Source organism: Arachis ipaensis, chromosome B05 (genome assembly GCF_000816755.2).
Source record: "Arachis ipaensis cultivar K30076 chromosome B05, Araip1.1, whole genome shotgun sequence".
NCBI classification, from domain to species: domain Eukaryota; kingdom Viridiplantae; phylum Streptophyta; class Magnoliopsida; order Fabales; family Fabaceae; genus Arachis; species Arachis ipaensis.
The window spans coordinates 149,756,790-149,770,974 of record NC_029789.2 but is presented as its reverse complement, the minus strand read 5'-3'; the positions used below and the strand labels follow the sequence as shown (position 1 = coordinate 149,770,974).

Sequence of the window (14,185 nt, the reverse complement as noted above, 5' to 3'; positions counted from 1 at the left end):
AATAATATATGATAGTAAAAACTTTATTGTTTTTTATATTATTATTATTATACACATTTGATTAAAAACTTTAAAACTGTAAACAACAAAATAAAAAATGAAGAATGCTAAAAGAAGGCTTTAAATGAAAGAAATTATTAATTTTCTTATATTAGAAGAGTGAGAAGATCAAATAGGGCTATTTTTCATGAATGGTGAAGATTAAAACAAAAGTCATATGACATTTTGATACTAACCAATAGGGTAGCACAAATCCGAAATCAAACCTATATGTTCAACTAACTCTAAAAATGACCAGGATACATCCTCTACTCCTTAATGAAAAAAGCTACTCCATATCACTTTTTATTCTAAATAAAATCAAGACTCAAGAGATTCAGTCGACTTATAATTACTTAATTAGTCCTATTCTACTTTATACAATCCTCTCTAGCCTATAATACCCTGGACCTCTGCACAGGCTTGTTGGTGAATAGTGATTCCAATCCAAAGCACGAAATTCTTCGGCTACAGAGAGTGGAAATCATACAATAGCTGTGGAATAGGTTTCAAACAAATAAGATAGGATCATCTTATAGTCCCCAGATTGAAATCCAGTATTGTGATCAATCATGTAAGGAACCTGTAAAAGACAATTTTCATATTTGAGTAGAGAGAAATTAAAAATCTTTTGCAATCTTCCTTCTTACCATTTTGTGTTCTGTTGTCAATATATATATATATTTTCATTATTGGACATAACCACCTACTTGCTTAAGGTCGTCCACGCTAATGGTATAGCCCTATAGGGCAGCAAACCCACTGTAAAACTTCAATTTCCAATTTTGAACAAACAACCAACGTATCTGGAAGCATACGGATCTAATTTCAGTTAAACTGGTAAGCAATTTTGTTGATCTAAATCTGACCTCTTTAGATCCGGAAGCATCCAAAAGTAACTTAATCTGACGAGATCCTTCTCCAACATTTTGTAGAGTGTAAGGAAGTTCCAATTCACACAATGCCTCACGAACAATTCGTGCATACTGTAGGGTGCAATTTTACATCTGTTTAGTTTGAGAAGAAAAACAAGAATACAAAATAATAACAGGCCATAACTTCAACACAATTATGTGGATTTGTTCTGTCCATCATAGTTGAATTTAAACAAAGGAAACTACGGTCAAACAACACTAGCTCTCTTTCCATACCACAGTCTAGGCCAAGTGGAAACTAAAAAACAAGTTTGAGTGTCTGCATTTGCATTTCCTCCACAAACTAGAGATAGAAAATTATTATCTTACTGGATTATTTTCGTATGAGAAGAGCTCCAACTTCCCTGGAGGAATGTCAAGCCTGGAACGTTCCCAAAGGGTCATTCCCCTACCTGCTCGAAGTATTGTTGGCATCCATCCAGTAAAAATAGTGCTGGACAAGAGTAACTTACCGTTTATTCGGGTACAGTTAAATTAAATTGATAAAAAAAAAAATTTTAATGAAAGTATTTTTTTTTATTTTTTAGCGTTTGATAAATTTCTAGTAATAAAAATAAAAATACTAGAAAAATAAAAATAAGATTTTTTTTTTAAAAATTCACCCAAACAATTTCTATTAAGGGAAAAAATAAAAGCCAACTTTAATTTTATCCTCATCAAAACCATGGAGCAACGACTGGTACAATTAGTCTTGTAAATGTTGACATCTCTTTAACTCTTTGTATTAAGATTTAAGACTTACAATCATTACACGGTTGCTTTGTGATTTGCCCAAGATTGGAAGACACTGTTTATGTAAGTATTCCTTAGCTGGGAAAACACTGCTCAGGGACTACCTTAACTCGTTCATGTGCATATTAAATTAAGATATTCTAGTCTACTGTAAATCGATAACAACGATGGTTTGAAATTAATAGATCTAATTAATGACATCCAAAACAAGAATTGTATCAGATACCTCTCCAGTAAACCCAATGATGGACTTCTACCTTCTCCATATCGCTCAAACAAGTATTTCACGATATCACCTACAACAAGACACGAAGAATTAAATAAAAGGGAAGAAGCCATGCAGAATCAGGTCGAGTTAAAGGCTACGTTGCATACTTGCATTTAGTAACCTAGCAAATCTATTAACACAAATCTGTATACAACACTCAATGGATTGAATTAGTTAATATGATTTACTAATACAACTAAGAAAAAAAAAAGTGAAACTTCATGCAAGAAATCTGGAGATGAAAAATAAGTTGTTAACATGGTCTCCTCAAACCAGTTAAAGGAACCGCAAATGTTGGTGATTTATGACACTGCGACTATACAGATAAGCAGCAACTACTTGGAGAAAGAAGAGAGATAGAGCTTCCTCACGTACCACTTTCATACATAGAAACACCACAATTTTGATCAATGAGGAAAGGAAACCTACAAAAGAATGTCACAGAAGCAAATTCAAAATAAATATGATATTTGAAAAGAAAAGAAGAGCATCAAACTATTACACTTGCATTAAATATGTTGTGAAATGCACGCAACAAAAGATTTTTAAAAAGAAATCAAAATGAACATCTGGAACAAGTTTTTTCTTTTTCTTTTTTTTAAAAAAAGGAAAAAGAAAAAAAGAAAGGGCATATACTTAAAAATTAATAGACATATGGTATACTCTGAAAGTTGCTTTTAGATTATCGATATTCAGCTATACTGCAATAAAATCATCAACCAATAAGAAATGATATGACACGGGGAATCACATACTGCTCTTTGCCACCAGTTCTTCTTACCACCTCTCTGTGTCTTACAGAACCCTTAGGACAAGGATAAACCTATTTGAATTGATATCACCAAAAGGGTTAATATTAGCCGAACTGATTGATAAAAGTGAACTTAAATCAATTTCGTCATGTCACAACTCTCAACTAAAAATATTTTAATTCATTGACTGTAATTAAGTTCTCATACAAAAAGGAAGTATCAAATCGTTCTGTTTTGCTCTAATCAGTTACTCTGTTTGACAAAAAAAAAATCAATAATCAATTAAATGAGTGCCGGTCATGTTTATATTCATGCAATTCCTTTTAATGAAAACAAAGTCAAGAGTTTGTTTTCATATTTCAATGTTTTCTAATTCTAGGATTTTGTGAAAGATAAATTAATAACAAAATATAAATTTTTATTATTTTCACCGATTTTACTTTTTCTTCATAAACTAATGAAAACGAATACGCAAGGCACTAAGGCAACAAGGCCCGTTAATAAACAGGGTCGTAACTGGTAAGTGTATGTGACTATGTGCATAGAAAAAAAGAAAGGAAGCTGTATGTGACCATATGATGTATCTGAAGCTAACCTCCACAGAAAGATCTAGTTCAGTCAAGGCCTCCCGTACCCTTCTACAAAAGGGGCATGCCTCTGTTGACAAACAATGTTTCAGCTTTCAAGATTTAATATTGGACAAGTACAAACTTTAATGATAAATTCACAACAATCACAAGGGTTCGGATGAGAACTGGTACAGTAAATATTAACATTGAGTGAGAGTGTGAGACCAAGAGCGGGGCTTAGCAATAATATAATGTTCTCAAAAGAAATAAATCAATATCTTGTAGAACGTTGTGCAGTATAAGTAAATGAAATTATTAGCAATAGCATGTGAGGATTGCTGGAAAACATGTAGCTAAAGTGGAAGAAGCATACCAAATTCAAAAAGCTGCAGATTAACAGGAAGATTTGAGGTGATGGGAGTGTTGAGTGAAGTGTGACGTTTGGATTTTGTTCCCCATGGAAATCTTGAGAGGGTAGCCAAGGAAGATGTTGCCACCTGCCATTCGACATATGAATTAAATTTTGGACGTGAAAATGAAATAGGGAGGAAGAAGTGGGATTGTTGACCTCGAAAGTGAAATTGCGTTGTTTAGAAGGATCTCCTCCCTGTGAATGTGTAAGAGACAGCAACAACATTACAACATGTCATTGAAGGAACAAAGCATAAGGATAAGGGTATTATCGGAGTGAGTGGAGTGAAGTTACAGAGAAAAGCTTGAGCAGAGGACATAGAAAAGCGAGAAAGCTTGTGTTTGTGGGGGGAGACGGCTCCGTGCCCGAGTTTGATTTAGCTGCAACTCTGAATCTCTGGGAAGGGGAGGGAACTTGGAGAGGTTTGAAGTCTGAGGAGAAGAGAATTGGAGTTGCTAAGCCAATGCAATTGGGAGAAGATGAAGAACGGGGAAGAAAGTTGGAGGGGGAGCACCACAACGACATGATTTGGCCACACCCTTACGTATCTGTGAATCTGTGTTGTCGTCTCGTGTGCACTTGATGGATCAAGTTCTCATTCTTATTTCAATTATTATCCAGTTGGTTTGGAATTGTGTTATCCCTAAGGGTGGCAACTAGGGTGTTCAAATCTAAACCGATCTAAATTAAATTGTTCATCCAATCCAATCCAAACCGAAAATCGATTAAAACCACACTAATTCGAATTTGATTGGATCTTATTTTTTGTAAACCGTTGGATCGGATCGGATTTTGGATCTACTTTTCACAACCGATCCAATCCAAACCGCACAATGTGTTATAATATTATTATTTTATTATTATGTTTACAATTATACTTATAACATATTCAATTTGCGGGGTGATCTCCTGGGAACTTGATTCCTGAGATCGTGTGACATTTGAAGTCGTGTTCTTAGGGTCCTTGGCATTAGACTTTCCGTTGTGGGTTGACTCTAGGAGCTCGAACATCATTTTAACCTCAGCGAGGAGGGTAGCATTCATGGCTACCAATTCATCATGAGTGGGAGGAAGAGTCCGAGGTACGGTGTCATCAACCATGGTCCTGCAAAAAATATTAAGATAAAGTGCAGGTGGGGTTAATTTAGAATAAACTTGGCCCCACGGTGGTGCCAAATGTTCCGGTCTGGAATTGGGTTCCGAGGTATAGGTCGGCGACAGCTAGAATAGCATTGATGGCGTCTTTCTCCTATGTGCTGCATCTCGAGCTCCTTCCTCGTCCGAGCAATGTGAAAAAATTGCAAAAAAGACTTCGATGCTTAAGTCAGTTCGTGATAAAAAAAATAGCAATAGCAATGGATTTTGAGCTTTGTTTTGTGTGTGATCGTTATCTATCTTATCTTAGGTCACTCGCAACATCTTATTTATAATTGAACGAGTGCGTTTGTTGAGATCCCGAGATTTCCTGGGATATGAGTCGAGGTAGCGCGTATATTTCTTGTTCGGTGCAACTGACTTTGACTTAGCTGATTTGAGGTATAACGTCAGTTTGAGTTATTAGGCACGGATCACAGCACCCAAACTTGACTTGCTAATGTCAGAAGCAAGTTGAGCTTTTGTTTGAATATTCGACGTTATACCTGGCTTTATTGTATCCAAGCACCCAAGCTCAATATGATGCCGACTTGTTAGTAACTGCTGCTTTTTTCGTTTGGTAATTACTGTGCATTTATTGTCCTTAAGAACCAGCAAGGCACGTTTGCAATAAATGTTAGTGGGGTATTGGTTCGAGGTAATCATAACCACTATGTTCTTTGGTTATTCGAACGGTTTCCTTGATTTGATGGCCAGGGTTTATTTGCTTGTTTTTCCCTTACTGATGTTTACTTGAACACTTTTCAGTTTGTTTGTGTTGGAGACACATACTAAGTCAAGGGGGATGGCGACAAAAGGTAAGACTTTTTCATTTCTTTCCATCTCTGTATTTCTGCTAAGTTGTTAACCATGAAAAATCCAGAAGATAAAGTAGTGGAGGTAAAGGACGATCTGTATAAATGGGTGCATGCGAACATTAAATGTCGCGCTTCCCTTCTTCAAAGTGTGAAGAGTTTATGTATTTTTAATGCCGTGAACTGGGTTCGTGGTGGCTTTGGTATACGTATCGAGTTGCTTCCCTATAATGCAGAGGATAGGGTTTGTGAAAAAAGGGGATTTGGACTTATTTCTATGTATATACCTATTTGTTTACTGAATTGGGTGTGAAACTTCCTTTTTTGGATTTTGAGTGTTCAATATTAACACAGCTCAACTGTGCTCCATCACAGTTGCACCCGAATTCCTGGGCGTTTATTCGTGCTTTTGAATGTGTAATGCATTTCCTGGAGACCGCCCCTACATTGAATATTTTCTTTTCGCTTTTCCAAGAGAAATGGGTCCGTAAAGGCCTTTGGATAAATTTAAGTAGTTTTCCTGGTCACTCCATTTTTATGTTATATAAATCGTTATTTAAAAGTTTCAAAGATATGTTCGTTAAGGTCCGTTCTTGTGAGACGGAATATCCGTTCTTCTTGGATTCAGAGTTAGGAGAAACTTTTCCCTTGTATTGGTGTCCTGAACCTATGAAGATTCTGGAAGCGATAGGTAGATCTGATGAGGAAGACAAGTTGTTGGACTTTTTTATTGAGTGTTTCTCTTCTGGGAAACTTTTATGTATTGATGATGTTTTGAAATGATATATTGATAAGAGTAGGGGTGTGCATGGCCCGGTCCGGCCCGAAGACCCGGCCCGGCCCCAAACACTTTAGGGGCTAATTTGTTGTGATTTCATCGGGTCTAGGGCCGGGTATGGGTCTCAAAAGTAGACCCGGTCATTATTTCGGGTCGGGTCCGGGCCATAGCTCGGGTCACCCGAAATCGGCCCGGTGGCCCGGTCATCATACACAATTAATATTTTGTGTTATTAGTGATGGATGATAGCTATTATTATGTGAAATTTAAGTATTGTAAACCTTAATATTTTGTGTTATTAGTCATTATATATAAGACTATAAGTTAATGTTTTATGTTTAAAATGCATAAGACTTTAGACTAATGCATAATCTTGTGTTATTTGTATTGATTTAAATATTTGGTGTTATTAGGCAATATTAGTATTGATTATGGTTATACTTTAATTTTAGAGAAGAGTTAGTTCTTATTATATTTTTCTAAGTGAATTTTACATGCTAACTTACAAGAAGGTATCAAGGTAATATAATGTTAACGGCCCGGTTTTCACCCGGTATAATCGTGGCCCGAAAGTGTATAAGTTTCATCGGGTCTAGGGTCGGGTTTGGGTCTAACAAATAGGCCCGGTATATATTTCGGGCCGGGTCTGGGTCACATCAAACCCGGTTTCACCCGGCCCATGCACACCCCTAGATAAGAGTTTCTATGGTTTTGTTTTGGTTTGTCATATTTCTACTGTACTTTGTTTGTCGTAGGAGGAAGAGTTCCGAGCTTATCTTCGGTGAAAATGAGGTCATTTTTGGAGAAGAAAAAGGAGGGAAAAGAGGTCTCGGTGAGTAAGGTTGTGAAGGAGACCAATGCTGATGTCACTCAGTCTAGTGCTCATCCTCGTGGTGAAAAAACAAAAAGCCCTGCACCCGAAGGCTCGGTCGAGGTTCTATCTGGTGTTGACTTGGTTTTTAGTTCTGGGGTCAAAAGTGGGGTAAAGAAACAGATGTGTTTGCATGGGTTTATGCCTCGTAGTAGTGCTGAATCTGTTTGGAGTGATCGGTTTTCCTTTGCTGCCTTGGAAGACAGGGTCACGCAGAACTCCCAAGATGTCCCACTGCTGAGGAATGTTGGTAAAGAAACCATTGGAAAATATATGCAGTAAGTTCCACCTTTGCTTGTCTTTCTTTCCTGTTTTAGTTTACAAATTAAACTTGCATTGTTTGTAGGTTATGGCTTCCAGGTTACTCTGTGTTGGTTGCAGCACCGAGATACTGGGGGTTGAAGAAAGGAAAGAAACAGATAAGGTTAAAAAACTTGCAAAATCAATTGCTGAGAGGGATGAGGTAATCATCGACTTGACTAAAAGGATGAAGGATATGGAGAACGAAGTTGGTACTTTGCAAGACCAGATCTGATCACTTCAAGGACACCTGAAGGAAGCCGATGTGGAGAAAGGCAAGTCGGCATCTCGGATCCGAGAACTTGAAGAAGAGGGTTTGGAATTGTTTGTTGCAGGGTTTGACTGTGCTATAAGTCAAGTTGGTGTGTTTGCTCCTGATCTCAATGTCAGTCACTTTGATGTCATCAAAATGGTTGTGAATGGCCAATTGGTTGATGATGAACCTGAGGGGGAGGTCCAGGATGAGACTGCAGATGCAGTTGATAAATGAATTTCGACTTTAGTTTGTATTTTGTCTAGGTTTGACGATTAGACTTTTGTTCTATTTATCTGAACTCTTTTTGTAAAAAATGACTATGACCTTGTATGTCATTGCATCGTGTTTTGTTGCTATTTTGGTTGCATTTCTACTGTATGGTAGACAGAATATTTGTTCAGATGAAATGTATAAATTGATAAACTGAATAATGCTTGATAGATTTGAAGTGGTCGGCCTCGTTAAAACCTCCCCGAGTAAAACCCTTTTTTGCAAAAAACCTCGGTGGTAGGAAAAAGAGTACCTCCCGACCTTCAAATGGATACAAATGTTTAAGTGTGGTATAGGTAGGGGTGGCAAACGGGCCTAAACCCGCCGGCCCAGCTTGCGTAACCCGCCAAAAAAGCGGGCCGGGCTGGAAAATTGGGACCGCCAAATAGCAAAAGTCCGCCTAACTTGCACCGCTTAAACTGCGGGCTTTGCGGGGCGGGCTTCCCCGTCGGGCTTATTATTATTTTTTTTGCAAGGGGGTATTTTTGCAATTTTTTGCCAAAACCCAACTTCCCCCAACCCAACTTACAAGAGAATGAAGATGAAATTAAATATTTTGAATTATGTTTATTTTACTTTGGAGACAATATTTATAATTATGTTTTGGATGAAAACCTGGTGTATAATTATGTTTATTAGATATTTATAAATACAAAGACTTTAATATTTGTGAATATAAAAATTATAATTTTTTATGCTTTTAGAAATTATAAATTTATTAAAATGATTATAAAATTATATATATTATTTAATAATTAATAGTAAAAAAAGAAGAGATTTGGTGGGCTTAGCCCGGCAGCCTGCAGTTAGGCGGGATGGGGTGGGATTTTAGAACCGCCTCACTAGGCGGGGCGGGGCGAGCTTCCCCACTTGCCACCCCTAAGTACAAGCGTAGTGACGAAATATTCCATGTACTTGGTAAGTCAACCCCCTTCCAGAGTTTGTAGGGAGTACGCTCTTCGGCCATGAACCTGTGAAATTCGGAAAGGACCTTCCCAATTTGCAGCGAGCTTGCCTTGTCCCGAGGGTTTTCGGACGTCTTCAAGTTGTCTGAGGACGAGATCTCCTTGGTGGAGTGGCTGCAATTTGACCTTCTTGTTGTACTTGCGTTGAACCATGAGCTGCATCACTTCTTGACGTATCCTTGCATCTTGTCATACTTCTTCTATTGTATCCACCTCGGCTTTTCTCATTCGGTCATTCGCCTCTCATCAAAATGATTGGTTCTGATTGATCCTTGGGCTATTTCTATCAGGATCATGGCATCGGATCCAAACACCAATTTGAAAGGCGTTTTCTTGGTCGAGCTTTGTGGGGTGGTGTTCTATCCCCAAAGTATCTCTGGTATTAACTCGGCCCACTGTCCTTTGGCTAGAGTTAACTTTTTCCTTAGTGCCTGCCAAATGATCTTATTAGCTACCTCGGCGAGCCCGTTAGTCTGTGGGTACTCGACTGATGAAAAATGATGTTTTATGTTCAAGGTTTGTAAAAAAGATGCTATTTTTTTATCAGTAAACTACCCACCGTTGTCAGTAACAATGTCCATAGGTAATCCATATCAGCATATAATAAATTTCTAAATGAAACTTTGTACCTTGTTCGATGTTATTTTGGCGAGTGGTTGAGCCTCTATCCACTTTGTAAAATAGTCAATTGCCACAAGTAGGAATTTTACCTGGCCTTGTGATATTGAAAAAGGACCGAGGATGTCCATCCCCCATTTGTGGAATGGCCATCCGATATCCGATGTGTGCAATGTCTCGGCTGGGTTGTGAATTATTGGTGCACACTTTTGGCAGTTGTTACATCGTTGGACTTTGTTCATGCAATCTTTCTTTAGTGAGGGTCAATAACATCCTGCTCTTAGTAACTTTGCTACAAGGCTTCGGCCACCTATGTGTATTCCACAAATGCCTTTGCGTGCTTCTAACATTGCTAAGGCTGCGTCTTCGTCCCCCAAGCATTTGAGTAGAGGCCGGGAAAACCCCCGTCTATAAAGGTCGTTTCCAATGATGGTGAAATAGCTTACTTTTTTCTTGAAGACCTTTGGATTATTCTCCGTTGTTGGTATTGTTCCATTTTTCAGAAAATTAACATATTGAGCTCTCTAGTCTTCTACCTGTGATAAACTTAGAACACGGTTGTTGCCTATACTAGGTCGTTCTAGGGTTATTTGTGACAATTCAGATGATGTATTTATTTTTCTTGAAGTAGCTAACTTGGATAATATATCAGCCCTATTGTTTTCATTTCTATGAACATGTGTGATTTGAAAATTTTGAAATCCCTGGATTAAATGTTGTACTTGTGTTAAATATTGTTCTAATAAAGGCTCGCGTACCTGGAAAATGCCATTTACCTGTTGAACGACGAGGAGGGAGTCACAATAGACTTTAATATGTTGAATTCCACTCTCTTTGGCTAGTCGTAGGCCAGCCAGAAGCACTTCATACTCGGATTGGTTATTGCTTACTGGGAACATGAACTTTATTGATTGCTCGGTAGAGACTCCCTCTTTGTCTTTGAGAACAATTCCTGCTCCCCTACCGTCTTTGTTAGAAGCACTATCCACATATAGCTCCCATTTTGGATAAATTTACCCTGTTGAGGTGAATCTTACAATGAAATCGGCTAGTACCTGTGATTTTAGTGATCCCCGAGCTTGGTAGTTGATATTGATTTCGGATAACTCGATGGACCATTTTGTTAATCTTCCTGCAAGATCAGGTCGTGTTAACACTTGCCGCAGCGGTTGATTGGTTCGTACTACGACCTTGTAGCTTTGAAAGTAGTGCCATAGGCGTCGTGCTGTAACCACCTGAGCATAGGCTAGTTTTTCAATGGTTGGGTATCGAGTTTCTACGTTTTGTAAAATTTTACTGATAAAGTAGACTGGGTGCTACTCCCGACCTGCTTCTGTCACAAGAACAGATGAAATTGAGTTAGCAGAAACTGAAAGGTATACATATAGTGGGTTACCATGTGTTGGTTTTCTCAATATCGGAGGTGATGATAGGATTTGCTTGAACTTGGTGAAGGCTGTCTCGCACTTATCCGACCATTCAAATTTGTTTGACTTCCGTAATGTGTTGAAGAAATGGGTTGATCTTGCTGCCATCGTTGGTAGGAATCTTAACAAGCCCACCAGTCTTCCTGTCAATTGCTGTACCTCTTTGATCATTGTTGGTGACTTCATCTGTATGACCGCATTGCGTTTGTCAGGGTTTGCTTCAAATCCTCTGTAGGTTAACATGAATCCTAGGAACTTTCCCCCTTGTACCCCGAAAGCGCATTTTTCAGGATTTAAGTGCATATTGTACTTTCTTAGTTGCTCGAATACCTCCTTGAGATCGGACAGGTGACTTTCTTCGGTCTCAGATTTGACGACCATATCGTCTACGCACACTTCCATATTCTTTCTGATCTGGTTCTAAAAAACCTTGTCCATCAAATGTTGGTAGGTAGCGCATGTGTTTTGAGGCCGAAAGGCACGACTTTGTAACAGAAATTCCCATGCTCGGTTATAATTGCCGTTTGTCCACATCTGAAGAGTGCATGAGTATCTGGTTATAGCCCGAATATGCATCCATAAAGCTTAATATTTTGTAACCAGAAGTATTTTCGACAAGCTTGTCAATGCACGACAACGGATAAGAGTCTTTTGGGAAGGCCTTGTTTAGGTCGGTGAAGTCTACACACATTCGCCATTTTTCCGAATTGTTTTTTACCATCACCCATTTGCTAACCAGGATGTGAAGTGGATTTCCCGAAAGAAACCCGCACTTAATAGCTTTTGTGTTTCTTTGATGGCTGCATCTACCTTTTCCTGTCCAAAATGTCTCTTCTGCTTTACTAGACGAGCTTTAGGATCCAAAGCGAGTTTGTGGCATATTGATGCGTGAGCATCTTCTCTATCTTTTCCTAGTGAATTTGCAGTCAAATTTTTTAGTTTAATCAAGATTTAAATATCTTTTAGCCACTATGGATGCTACTTTAAGTTGTGTGCAATTCTGTTTATTTCAAATAGCATTCGGATGGATTTGACGGAGTTTTATAGAAGAAGAGGCAGAAAGTGGATGATGCTGTCAACCCTGACCTCCCTACACTCTAACAAACATAACTTGAGCTATAGAAATCTAATCAACGTGATTCCATTCGCATTGGAAAGCTAACTTTCAGAGCTTTCCAATGATATATAATAGTATGCCCTTTTTCTTCATTCTGTACGGCCAAGGTGGTGCCTAACTTGGAATTTTCCAGGTTAGGCGCCATGATCTCAAGTTAGGCGCCACACCAAGCCATAAAATCATATTACAATTGGGAGGGGTGAAGTTAGGTGCCAGGTGTATGCCTCAACATGAAGTTAGGCACCAGGGAATCCAAGTTAAGCACCAGATTGGGACTTCACACCAAGTTAGGCGCCACAATCCACCAAGTTAGGCGCCAGGTCAGGCAAGTCGTGTCCAATCCTTGCTGCCTCCTCCAAGTTAGGCACCAAGTCCTCCAAGTTAGGTGCCACACTAATGATTCACAATGGTCCCCACGTCTCAATTGAAGATGCACGAATATCCTATTTTATTTTGATTAAAACTTTATTTTAATTACAAATAGGAAAAGATATTATTTAGTTTTAGAAAATATATTTTACATTAAAATTAAGATTAGATATAAAAGGGAAAAGAATCAGCCCTTCGGGCTCTTCTAATCTCTGATCTCATCTCTTTTCTTATACCTCATTCAGCAATTTACAGTTTTTTCAGAATCCTTATTTTCTCTCTGAACCATGCATGAGTAACTAAACCTCCACTGTTAAGGTTAGGAGTTCTGTTTATTTTATGAATTAATACTATTAATTTTTTATTTTAATTCATGTATTGATTTCAATTTCAATAATTGTTTTCGTTAATTATCTTATGAATCTGGGTGGAACGGAAGTATGACCCTTGTTCTAATTGAGTTCTTGTAAAACTTGAAAAAGCTCTTTGCTTGAACAACAGCTTGAAAATAAATTCTCCTAAATTTCTAATTATCTGGACTTAACGGGATACATGACATATAATCCTCTTATATTTGGATAATTAGGGTTTCTGTGACACATAAACTAGTTTTGAACTTAACCCTCTAATTGGAATCAAGTGATCAAGAAATTGGCAGTTGATGAAGGTTAGAGGAGACTAAAAAGGTCTAAGGAATTAGGGTTTAGTCACATATAGTTTGCCATGAATTGAATATTGCATGATTAAAATAGTTGGTAATAAGAAAAGTTAATCCGGAAAATAAATATCTCTGAAGCTTTAATTGTTTTCTCCATATATTTCACAACCCGTTTACTGCTTGCTTTCTGATTTTCTGAATTTACTGTTTAATGCAATTGAAACCCAAACACTCTTTTCTGTTTGTCTAACTAAGTAAATCACTTAAACATTATTGCTTAGTCCATCAATCCTCGTGGGATCGACCCTCATTCAGTTGTGGTACTACTTGGTACGATCCGATGCACTTGCCAGTTAGTTTGTGGGTTATAAATTGCGTACCACATATGACTTTTGGGTCTATCCCCGACATATTAGCAGGGGTTCAAGCGAACAGGTCGGCATTTTCCTGGCGTAAATTGGTGATTTGTTTCACGTACCCTGCAGATAAAGCAGAACCAATGTTAGTGTCCTGATTTTTGCTGTTAGAAATGCTTACCTCACTCAGGTCATCTATTGGAATAGGTCGTTACTCGTGATTGGTCCGAGGATAGTTCGGCTAGATCTGGTATATCGTTGGTATTGTAGACCAAATTTATCCTTGGTATCGGCGTTTGTTTTATTTTAAGGTCTGCATTGTAACATTGTCTTGCTTCCTTTCTATGTGAATATACTGTTGCTATGGTTCTATCTTGCAAGAAAAACTTGACGCACAAATGAATTGTGGAGACTATAGCTCTGAAAGTATTTAGAGATGATCTTCCTAGGATAATATTATAAGGACTAAAGTAATCGACAATTAAATACCGGATATCTAAAGTTTTTGAGTGAGGATACTCCCCTAAGGCCGTCCTCACCCAGA

At 38.0% G+C, this 14,185-nt stretch overlaps 1 protein-coding gene across 6 annotated transcripts; it reads right to left on the bottom strand.

Annotated features, from left to right (window-relative positions):
* LOC107645078 lies at window positions 165-4,364 on the bottom strand. 6 transcript variants are annotated; one of them, XM_016349106.2, is made up of 10 exons: window positions 4,002-4,364; window positions 3,864-3,902; window positions 3,669-3,792; window positions 3,322-3,383; window positions 2,730-2,797; window positions 2,350-2,399; window positions 1,933-2,002; window positions 1,284-1,407; window positions 909-1,025; window positions 165-622 (listed from the first exon to the last, which is right to left on the bottom strand). In XM_016349106.2, the coding sequence occupies exons 1-10, from the start codon at window positions 4,230-4,232 to the stop codon at window positions 524-526; spliced, it is 984 nt and encodes a 327-aa protein (XP_016204592.1). In that variant the 5' UTR covers window positions 4,233-4,364; the 3' UTR covers window positions 165-523. The 6 variants fall into 6 exon arrangements, 5 of the variants coding, with proteins under 5 accessions (XP_016204592.1, XP_020959098.1, XP_016204590.1 ...); XM_016349105.2 differs by lacking the exon at window positions 165-622 and adding an exon at window positions 707-763 and having other exon boundaries at window positions 799-1,025; XM_021103439.1 differs by lacking the exon at window positions 1,284-1,407.